This window comes from Camelina sativa, chromosome 18, assembly GCF_000633955.1.
Source record: "Camelina sativa cultivar DH55 chromosome 18, Cs, whole genome shotgun sequence".
Taxonomy (NCBI): Eukaryota; Viridiplantae; Streptophyta; class Magnoliopsida; order Brassicales; family Brassicaceae; genus Camelina; species Camelina sativa.
Genome location: NC_025702.1, coordinates 16,691,956 through 16,703,746, shown reverse-complemented (window position 1 = coordinate 16,703,746; position 11,791 = coordinate 16,691,956). Strand labels below are relative to the sequence as shown.

At 34.1% G+C, this 11,791-nt stretch overlaps 3 protein-coding genes across 4 annotated transcripts; 2 read left to right on the top strand and 1 right to left on the bottom strand.

The window, feature by feature from the left end:
• On the top strand, positions 2,965-4,207 carry LOC104762093 (transcription factor MYB59-like). Of its 2 annotated transcripts, none has more exons than XM_010485320.2 (3): positions 2,965-3,171; positions 3,284-3,413; positions 3,509-4,207. In XM_010485320.2, the coding sequence occupies exons 1-3, from the start codon at positions 3,051-3,053 to the stop codon at positions 3,975-3,977; spliced, it is 720 nt and encodes a 239-aa protein (XP_010483622.1). In that variant the 5' UTR covers positions 2,965-3,050; the 3' UTR covers positions 3,978-4,207. The 2 variants fall into 2 exon arrangements, with proteins under 2 accessions (XP_010483622.1, XP_010483623.1); XM_010485321.2 differs by having other exon boundaries at positions 2,992-3,203.
• On the bottom strand, positions 6,339-7,466 carry LOC104763585 (F-box protein At1g30790-like). The gene is made up of 2 exons (XM_010486941.2): positions 7,280-7,466; positions 6,339-6,856 (listed from the first exon to the last, which is right to left on the bottom strand). Exons 1-2 carry the CDS (start codon positions 7,464-7,466, stop codon positions 6,339-6,341), a joined length of 705 nt encoding a protein of 234 aa, XP_010485243.2.
• Positions 8,165-10,117, top strand: LOC104763584 (very-long-chain (3R)-3-hydroxyacyl-CoA dehydratase 2-like). Its single transcript, XM_019239968.1, has 8 exons — positions 8,165-8,351; positions 8,506-8,553; positions 8,643-8,731; positions 8,835-8,888; positions 9,170-9,237; positions 9,343-9,389; positions 9,457-9,554; positions 9,752-10,117. The coding sequence occupies exons 2-8, from the start codon at positions 8,511-8,513 to the stop codon at positions 9,866-9,868; spliced, it is 516 nt and encodes a 171-aa protein (XP_019095513.1). The 5' UTR covers positions 8,165-8,351; positions 8,506-8,510; the 3' UTR covers positions 9,869-10,117.

Here is an 11,791-nt window from a genome sequence, read left to right as displayed (position 1 = left end):
GGGTGAGCCAAACCAAAAGAAGTTTGTAGAGAAGAATTACGGTGACTAGCTTTGTTTCCAGTTCCAAATACAGACATGCGCACGTACGGAACGAGTGCATGTTGAGAACTGAGAAAGTGAGAAGTAAAACTTGAGTTGAAAACCATTAACCTTCTTATCGTACTTGTGCATGTGTATGACTAAGTCATGAACTAGTTAATCTTAGCCAAAGTATATAGACATAATAGAATCAATCATTAATTAGGGCTAAATCTACTTGGTTAACATGTATTAAATTATGCCTGTGGAAAAAGATACTTGAGAAGATTAATTAATAGGAAATTTAAACCAAAGATATATAACCCCTAGCGCATGCATGTAGATATATATATGCATGGCGAATGTGACATTGAGAGTGGAGAAAAATGGAATGCAATTAATCAAAACAAAATGAAACTAAGTAGAGATCATAGGATACTGAAGTCATGTTATGATGTAAGGAAAAAAAAGATGATAAGTGTGGGACCAAAAGGTCTTATCTTAATCGTTAAGTGCGTGTGTGCCTTCGCAAGTCACGAGCCAGAGGAATTGAAGGGGAAAAAATCTTACTTAGTGGAGTAGCCATAGAGGAAGTGGTGGCGTCCACGTAACTCAGTCTCATATCTGTCTGCTTACTTCACTCTAATCTCTTCAGAATTTTTGGGTCCTCCATTACAAAGACACCTTAAAAAAAAGACCAATTTTACACAACTGAACTCTCATGAGAAATATTTTATTTTTATATATTCAATTGAAGAATATAGATGTGACCAACGTTATGAAATTGGCCGCATAGAGACGCTTATCAAAGTGCCTACACACTCCAATTTTAACCAATCGATTGGAAATTCTATTTATCTATAACCCTCTTGACATCTATTAATATATTTGAATAAAATAAAATTATGTTAAAATTTTGAAATAAACCTACTAATAAGCTTCTAGACAATTGTTTAATTAGGCGCTAGAGAACGACCAATTAACTTTAACTATTTATAGAACAATGGATATGATGGACCAAACCCAACTAACAAAAAGAATAATATATGTTTACTATCTTTTTGCTTCAATCATCTACTAATCATATTCTTCCAAATGTATTAATCTAATTGAGTCTCACTATTTACCGCTTAATTTAAGTGATCATTTCCAACTACTAATTAATCGATGGCTGAGATCAATATTACAAAATATGCAGTAGCTTTCCCATTGTGGTGTGTAGAATTTTATAATAGCTATTGGACAATGGACAATTTGAGAGTATGAAAGCAACATGCAAAAAATTCAGAACCCCGAATCTTTTCACGCCATGATATTTAAAGCATTACAAGCACAGCCACATAATCATTAAGGAAAAACAAAAACTATTGTAGTATACTTTATTTTTTTTGAATAACCAAATCTTGTTACAATTAAAAGAGATCTTAGATGTTAAGACTAATTAAAAGGTGAATTTCGTAATGACCTAGTTGTGCAATTATTGAGAATCACATCCGTAATAGCCACGCAAGTTCATTTTCGAAACAAGAGAGAATCAGTTCTTCCTCTCATGTTTCTCTACCAAAAATAAAATAAACCCATATTATGATATATTTAAATAACACGAGTTTGACACTCGAATGTTTTTTGCTTCGACATAAATTAAGACGAACATCGATGTTAAGTATAATTCTCTCAGATTCCAATATGTCATTTTCAGAGTTTTCCACAGAACAAAACAATTTGAAGAATCTTGGGAACTCTTTGCCAATTAGAGATATATTCTATATTCTCTGCTTCTGTGGACCAGCACACCAGGTACTTGTACACACACAGAGTCAGAACCCTCTCCACTCTTACTTTACTTCATGCATCTTGAAGATTTAAGCCACATAAATTGCACACGTGACGTTAAGATATATATGTAAGGTTAATGAAATTTCAATAAATCATATGAGATAATATAGGGAATATATAATTTTAAAACAAGTATTACCAACGGATGGATCTTCGGATTCTTGAAAAATCTTGGACTATAATATCGAAACTTGAAAACAGAGCCCCAAGAGGCAAATTATAACAAAGTCAAGCCAAATCAAAGTGGCTTTTATCATCTAAACAAACGATTGGGTTGGTGTTTAAAACGAATTATAAATCCAAAAAAAAAAATCCTCAAATCAATATCTGAGTATGTATCTAACTTTCAATCTCAAGTGCTGTTGCTAGATACAAAAAGCCACTTATCACACACCAAAAACAATTCGACTCCTTTTGGTAAAATGCTTTTAAAACTTATTTTTCCTTTTTTTTTTCTTCTTTATTTGCCTTTTATAAGCTTCTACAGTGATATCTAAATTAAACTTTAATAAAGTCAAGAGACACACACTACAATCATAACCTCACTAAATAGGGTAGAAAGAAAAAAAAAATGTCTAGAGCCTTCTCTCTCTCTCACACACACAGATTCATGTGTATTTCTTACATATTGTTAAAAAAAACCCTGATATGTAAGAAAACTAGAATATTTGTAAACTTAGTAAAGGATTATATGATTTACTTAATTTTCTCTTCTGGTTTGAGATTGAGATGCTGTTGATATCTTACTGACACGAGAGATAGTGGAGATGAAACTATTGGGACATGCCAAAAGAAAATATAAGAAAGTGTTCTTATTGCAACACACAAAAAGACAAAGAAAAGGCAGAGTTAATGGGAATGTTACATCAGTGTACATCAAACGCCTATGAGCAACGATCATTTCCATATTTTTAAAATGCTCTAATGGCTTGATGGCATCACAAAACAACAGACCCCACATTATCAGCAGCATAATCGATCACCATATGGACGGTATAGATAAGAAAAAAAAAAAAAAAAAAAATCATTAGAGAATTTTAATAATGTGAGTGTTATATCGCGTAGACACAACACAGTGTTCAAGTTGGCTTATATAAATATTGGTAAGAGTAATGCCATAGGTTCCCATAAACAAGCTCAGAAGTAAACTTTTCTACAAAGAGAAATACAGAGAGAGTTAGAGACAAAAGAGAAAGATGAAACTTGTGCAAGAAGAATACCGTAAAGGACCGTGGACAGAACAGGAGGACCTCCTCTTGGTCAACTTTGTCCACTTGTTCGGAGATCGAAGATGGGATTTTGTAGCGAAAGTTTCAGGTTTGAAGGTGGAGGGAGAAACATAAGAATAGGTATAGGTTATGTTTTGGAAAAATGGGTGGTCTTTGGAAAGGACCTTCCATTTAAAGAAATGACCTGGTTTTGGTTGTAGGTTTAAACAGAACAGGAAAGAGTTGCAGGTTAAGGTGGGTTAATTACCTACATCCTGGTCTCAAACGTGGTAAGATGACTCCACAAGAAGAGCGTCTAGTCCTTGAGCTTCATGCCAAATGGGGAAACAGGTCAGAAGGAATCTTCATGAAACAGAGAAACCCTAAAACTGTTTTTGAATCCTCTTTCTTCTTGTTGTGAACTTTTGGAAAATTTTCATATGCAGGTGGTCAAAGATAGCCCGGAAATTGCCGGGGAGAACAGATAACGAGATAAAGAATTACTGGAGGACTCATATGAGGAAGAAGGCTCAAGAAAAGAAGCGGCCTATGTCTCCAACTTCCTCATCTTCAAACTGTTGCTCATCATCTATGACCACTACAACTACTCAAGACACTGGTGGCTCCAATGGGAAAATAAATCAAGAATTCGAAGATGGATACTACTCAATGGATGACATATGGAGAGAGATTGATCAGTCTGGGGCAAACATTATAAAACCTGTAAAAGACATCTACTACTCAGAGAAAAGTTGTTACTTGAACTTCCCTCCTCTAGCTTCTCCAGCATGGGAAAGTTCCTTGGAGTCTATTTGGAACATGGATGCAGATGAAAGTAAGATGTCGTCTTTTGGTATTGATCAGTTTCCTCTCAGTTTTGAACATGGTAGATCATCGTGGTCGTCTTTAGTCTAGGATTTGATTCAGTTGGGATGTTTATATGTGCAGCATATATATGTTATCAAACGACCGTAGTAGTTTTCCAGGACTGTACTAATCTCATATGTAGTCATCAATCATGCTATGCCTTTGTTTCCTTTCAAAGTTCAAATATGCTAGCTTGTAGAGTGAGTGAAAAGAATCCAATGTGTAATACAAGTCAAAACTCTATTTCCAAAATAAATAGATTTTTTGTTGTTGTTAAAGTTTGTAAGAAGTCAATAGTTAGATTTAATGTTGATTTATGAGAAAGTCTTGGAGTATCCATTACTAAAATTATGAATAGTGTAGGAAGAAAAATGGAATAAGCAAGTAGCAAGATGAGTGACCAAGGCATATTCATCTGCTAAATAATCAAGAGAGAATAGGTTTGACTTGTAAAGCTTAAGCCAACTTTGTGAAAAGAGAATGTATTCTTCAACTTTATCATCTTTTTGATCAAATCGAGTATGATTTTTTCGGTTTAAGAAATGAATCCATGATAAAAAGCTCAGTTCCCACTCTTTAGTCTTTATGGTAAGATATCTTTCTATTTCTTTATTATATGAACCACTACTACAACTTCAACTTTTCTTTTTAAAATTGTTTACAATTTCAATGAAAGAATACAAAATCAAAAAGAAGAAAAGGATGGCTGCTTAAAGTAAGCGAAAAACATATAGAAGGGAGCCTAATTGATAATTAGCTTTCAAATAAACAAAATAAGTAATATGAAATGACTAGCTGGGCTACTATAAAAACTGAATATTGTTACCATTATAACGTTTACTTTACAAATAAATTTTTAATTATTTTTTTTGTTGTTCTAGTTACTTAATCTAAATTAATTATTGTTGGTTTAATTGTCTCACGTCCATGGAGGCATATATGACGAACCATTTTCATGAAAAAGATGTGATTGGGAGTTTAAAGTTCACTACTCGGAATGGCAAAACTAAAACATTGGACTGCCGATTTTGGTTTTGTTTACTGGTTTTGATACCATGTAAATTTTAGAGAAAAGTGTTGCGTTTCTTATTCACGAACCAAGATTACATATTGTTTACACAAAGACTTGATGCGCAAGTAGAGAATATTTACATAATATATATGTAGAAAATATCCTATTTCCTAACAACAAGATTGTTGGATTCCAAGGCAATCTAGTTTTCACAATTGTATAAATCGTTTGGTTTTTTTATTAAGTAAATATGACAAGCTAAATGAATGTGAGTCATGTGACCTACAAGCTAAATTTATTTAAGTTTCTTTTTAAGTTACTTAAGTTAATTTCACGCTTTCAACTCTCTTAGCATCAAACGTGCAAATGGTTGCTCAAATTTGATAAGATGAAAAAAATAAGTAAGTATTCATTTCATTTTTTATCATTTAAGATAGTTGGAAAACTTATTCAACTCTATCAATTTAAATAATTTAAAAACTGAAGAAATTACAAAGAAAACTTATTCAATTCATTCAACCACTATTCATGGATGAAATGTTGAATGTTGTTCAACTCTTTTTTCAACTTTAATTTTTTCAATCATTCAGATACGTACAACCATTTTTACCCTTAATATTAATCTTGCTTAATTTTATTTTCGATTATTTCCAATATGTTATGATGATGCAGGGAACTTTCTAGTTACTTAATCTAAATTAATTACTGTTGTTGGTTTTTTTTAATCTCTCTTTGACAATTATAAATCTTGTTTAATTTTGTTGAAACAATCTCTCTTGGGTGAGGATATAAAAAATATCGAATTTATAATGACCAATTGACCATATTGACTTATGTGAGGATATAAATCTTGTGACGACAATCAACAACCTTTTAAAAATTATATATATTAAATTATGACCAATTGACCATATTGGACTCAAACGAAATCCATGAGAGAACCATATAACCAACTTTTGATCCATAAGGTTGTATAAAAAAACCATGATCGTTTGGAACTTTTTTGGAACTGGAAAAAAACGCCATAATCTCTCTTCGCTACATGAGGGCACGTCAGATAATTTTCTGATGAGCTGGCTCAACATGTGCCCCAGGGGTAATTTGTGTGATAAACTTATCAACTATGATCACAAATTTTACAAGAAATTCCTCTCCCGTCAAATCAAATGGAGCGAATACAGAAAAAAATTCATACATTTTAATTAATTAATTTCGATTAAAAAAAAAAAAAAATCTCCAACATTTACATTTTCACGTAAAAAAATCTTCAGCTCTTGGGTGAGGATATAAAAAATATCGAATTTTAGGTCGAAATTAACTTTAACATTTTGTTTTGAAAACTAAAACCAAAGCAGAAAATATATTAAAGAAAAGAGAAGTTAGGAAGACTTGTAGTACTAAATAGGGGGACCAACAAAATGCTCAACGTGACCTGGGTAACACGAAAGCCTAAGAGCATTCTTGCCAATTCCGTGGATACGTCTAAACTCATTATCCGCTATTCCATCAATCTGAACTCTTCTGATACTCTCCCTCATCATATCCATATAGTAAACATAGAAGGGCTTAGATGACTCTAACCATCTAGAAGCCATTACAACCTCGTTGGTATGAATCTCTCCAGTGCACAAAGATGTCTTCTTGTCACAAGGCACAAAACAAGTCATGGCGTTCGACCATTCCTGTTTCTCAGCATCTTGTAGAATCCACATACGCATCTCATGGGATTCACCGTAGCTTACACATGCTAATTTTCCATGGTAATTTGTGAGTGTTGAATAACATGAGATTGCATTATAGTCTTCGGGTCCTTGAATAAACGCAATATCCTCGGATCCAACATCAAATCTAGCTATCCTTGTATGCCCAACTCCGTAGTATATAGCACCATCCATGCAAACAGGGGCGGATCCACCTTATTTAAAGGTGGTGCATGTGCACCATATGAACTATAAATCGTTTAATTTATACATGAATTCTTAAAGTTAAAGTGGCATAATGGTAGGAATGCACCATATTAAAAATGAGGTCACGGGTTGGACTCCCTCTTCCAATTTTATAGTTTTTTGCACCTGGTGACAAGTTTGGCTAGATCCGCCACTGCATGCAAATCCCACCTTCTAATTAAGTAGGCGTAGGGATCTGCGTTGGTCTGGATCTTTCTCCATCTGAACTTAAAGTTTAGCGAGTGAACCAGATGATTCTGTCTTCTATCGCCGTCCCACCCATGGAACATCCTCACACACAACAGTTTGTATTCATCTTTTGACAGGATCGAACCCGAGACGCGCGTAGATGTCTCTTCCGTTGGACTTAGGAACGGGAAAAGTTTGTGTACTTCCATTGGTTGGATTACGAAGAACAACCGAAGAACCACGTGTGAAGCATACGAATCCGTTTAGGGGGGCAGATGTGATGTAGTCTAGATCTGAGATCGTGATGTCGTGTCTGGCGATAACTGTGGAGGATTTGTCGTCCATTTGGTCTTCAGGAGCCGAGAAGAAGAAACGCTTACCGGAATCCATGTCCTTGAATGTGAAAAGAAGATGAGGCCGAGTCTTTGACTGAGCCAGGAACAAGTCGGCTAAATTTTTACTGCGGAAGATAGGTAACCAAAGCTTCGACACGTACAGTACAAAATCGCAGAAGGGATCTCACCGGAAGTCTAGCGAGTATCTGGGAGATAATTATTGTGGAGTTTTCAGAGTGAACTAGGTTACGTGACGGAGACGGTTGTGAATCTTCCATGACGACTTGTAGTGGTTTGTAACACAAAAGCCCTCCTCCTATACAACACAAAACACTTTTTTTTTGTGTGATGGATGGCTTTGAATAAATAAATAGAATCTCATGCATATCTTATGCATAATTTTTCTTTTTACATTTAAACATGCTAGTTTACCAAATTTCATAATATACTTGGCCATTGAAAAACACTAATAATTTGTTCCTTTCTAAAAAATAAGTATAATTTTACAAAACTGATAAATTATCACTAACAATAAGGTGTTGTTTCCAATTTAAGCAGTCACTAGCTTTTATGTGAACCGCAAAAAGTGTAATCTAGCGTTTATGTTTAGGACCATATAGGTGAGGTTTGAATATAACTTATAAGGTTAAACTGAAACTAAATAAATACTTGAGGGGTTCATCCGTATAAAAATATTAAATTCTCCTAAGTAACTATCTAACTACCTACTGTACGAGAGAGAGACTACACGAGTGGACGGACTCATCATGGCCACACCACACAAAGAAGTGACGTCACTCAAATCTTAAACCCACACCGTCAATAATCCTAGCTATTCAGACGAAGCAGCCACCACTATCCTAGCTTCTGAGTATCTTGAGCAGCTTCTTATCGAACAAGACAATCAATGGCGCTTACGCTTCTGCTGGATACTTGATTAGTGAGTAGAAATTTTAGTTTTTTATGTATTTGAATCGATTTTGATGTACTTTACTTGTGAACTTAGAATCCGTAGTTAAAATGAGAGTCTAGTGGAATTGATGATTTCTGAAAAATGGTCTGTGTTTGTTGGGTTTTGATTTTGATTCGTTTAGGTGTGATGCAAACTGCTGCTGTTCTTGAAGTTCTTCATGGAGCTATTGGTAAATATATTGGAATGTATTTGATGTTTTGTTGTATGAATTATGAAAATTGACAGATTGATTGAATGATTCTATGTATAAATTTAAAGGGATTGTACCTAGTGGATTCTTGTCTCCTTTGATGCAATGGAGTGGAAGAACTCACTTCATATTGGCAATTGTTGGACAGATCAGAGAGGTTTGTGTGTGTGTTTTTTTTTCACTCTTTGAGAGCGTTTTTACTGGAAAGCTGAAATCAAAGCTAGCAGTGTAATTCTGTTTTTACATTCAACTCTGTTTAGGTCCAGGATTCCCCATGGCTGTCAATAACACTTGCAGCTTGGTCTTTGGGTGAGGTGAGTCTATCAATCTTTACAACAATAAGACGCGGAACAAGACCAATGAAAAATTTATGATAGTTGACAAGAGAAATATGTTATCTCAATGTTCTCTGGTCTGCGAGAATGTTAGCGAGACGCTTTGAACATACAAGGGCAGTGATCATAGTAGATCAAAAGAGTAATTTTAGCAGAATGAAGCACTGTCTTGGTGGAGGTGGAACAATGATGTTTATATACAAAACTAGTTGTCTTACTTTTCCTAAAAGAGCTAAGCTGATTGTTTGATTTGGATGTAGATGATCAGATATCCTCACTATGCTTTTACTTGCCTCGGTAGATGTCCCTATTGGCTAACCTATCTCAGGTGCTACATCATATCTTATTATAATGTTTTGAACTGAAACATTCCATATCACAGAATTTATTTTATAGTTAGAACGGATTGCATATGTTATGTTTTACCATCCAGGTACACAGGATTCATTATGATCTATCCAACAGGACTAGTGGGCGAATGTGAGTTCTCTGAAGCTAGAATTCTTGTTTACATTTTTTCTTGTTGACGTTCACCTTGTTTCTGCAGTGTTGATCATGTACAAAGCCCTTCCATATGTTAAAGAAAGGAATCTTTATGCAAATTTCTTCTCTGTTTTCCCCTTCAGTTATTACAGTTTCCTTTGGGTATGTTCGTCGTTTCCTTCTTCTTTTCCTTCAGTAAAACCCTTTTAGCCTAAGTACCGTTGTTAAAGCTGTGCATGTGTCATGTTTTAATCAACGTTTTTGGATTTTGTTTGAGAAAACCTTTATTTTCTTCTTTGGATATCATCATTGTCTTTTCCAATAACCATTTTGATATTTCCATTGGGATTTTTGTTCAGGCCGTCCTCTTGGTGTACCCGTTCCTTTGGTTGAAGCTTTATCTCCAGCTGTTCAAACAAAGAAAGTCTAAGCTTGGAAAACCGCAGAAGCATCAGAGCAAGAGAAAGAGAATGTGAAGTCCATTTAATCGTCTCAGACATGTATCTCACCATTGATTATATATGTGCACCCAACTGTTCCTAAAAATACCTTAGTAGTATAATTCATCGGAGACTTTATCAAGGTCGATCGAGAGAAGAAGAACGAAGTGAACAACCAACAGAAATCCAGATACAAAACCAAGTTTCACATGGTTGATTCACAATATTATGTGTTCTACAAACACTATTCTTCATATGCGAAGAAGTTAAAGAGGTCTCTATACATCTTCTTTGAAACGAATTGAGGATAAAATCACAATGTCGTTCATTGACATAATTGAATGTATATCTTGACATGATTATTGACATGCTTATGGTTAATCGTAGCATCATATTTGAACCAATCCTTAAAAGAAGACTCTACCGAGTGTTTGTTAAAGATGAAAGCATATCACAAAAGTTTTGTGACAAAACCCATAATTTAGAATAATTGAACAAGTTTTCGTTTTCAGTCTATAAACTCAATTAAAACCAGATAAGAGATTCGTCTTCAGTCAAACTAGTTAATTGTTTTAGCTTTGGACGACGACCCAATTATTTTCTCGTTCTTCTAAGTTCTCACTATCTTAAATTAAATTGAATGGAACAAAAATGCTTTCCTCTGCTGCAGCTTTTAATACCAGTCAACTTCTCGTGCACCTCAAGGTAATGTGTTCGCACTTAATACCCCAAAAAGCGATCAATCTAGAATTTTGCATAAACATCAAATAGAAATATTCAAACCCTTGGACCGACTTTAATACCGAAGTTGTTATCAGAAAAACTTCTTATTTATTGGCCGGAACTGGAACCACCCATAAAGGTAACTTAACTTGTAAAAAATTTTCAGAAAAATAAACCATCTAAGAACTACCTCCAATAATTAACAAATACTCCTAAAAACAGTTACTGTATATTATATCAGTTACGGCAGACCGCAGACCAGTATATTTTTGTGAAGAAATATAATTGTCAAACCGAAACATTAAGCAACGTTTCCTTTAATTTGGTTGTTTGAATACTTTATAGGTTTTAGTTACGACTTCAAAAATTTACAGTCAAAAAAAAAAAAAAATTATCGAACATTTATACTTTTGGTAGATTAAGTCCGTTCTAACAATCAATCAAATGTTGTTAGAAACTGAACCATCGGACAGCAAAAAAACTGGTTGAGATAGAAATCAAATTGTGCCAACTGTTGTGGCCTTGACCATTCTAAGAATTGAACGATTAATCGTTGGGAGGGTTGAAAATATTCATTTATGACAAAACATTTGAAGATGTATTCAAACTGATTGGATTTGGTAGTCAAAGCATTTAGTATCGTCAAGTCGACTTTTAGACTAATCAATTTCACAAGTGAAGACACGTGTAATATTTTCAAGCTAGGGTCGTCTAAGTCATGAAAGATGAGTGTTGTCGATATATGACTTGTACTTGTTGCTATGTGCCGTCCATGAAAATGCCAAAATCACGAGTTCCATAAGTTTGATAGGCCAACTAAAATGTATAGTTAAGGCATAAATATAGCTCACGAAATTGTAAAAATTAATAATATAGTTTATTTGTTGGGTTTTGTATATAGATCATTAGGATATAGAAGTCTCAAGGACTCTTCTCTTTGTCACTTTATGGTATGTGTTTATTCACTTATCTAAAATTGTATAGATACATTCAACTTTTCTATAAGAAATATAAAAAAAAAAACTTTTTGGTTACTAGTTCGTTCACTACATTGCAAATGGCTAGATTCTATTTCTAACTAATGAAGGTTGCTTTCTAGTTATATCACAATTTTGAGCTAACTCATGAAAGGTATTGAGCTAACGAATATATTGTTTTATAATGTACTAGTAGCAGTCGAAAAGCAACAAATTGTGCGCCGTGAGCCGTTTAAGTGACAATTATAATATTTGATGT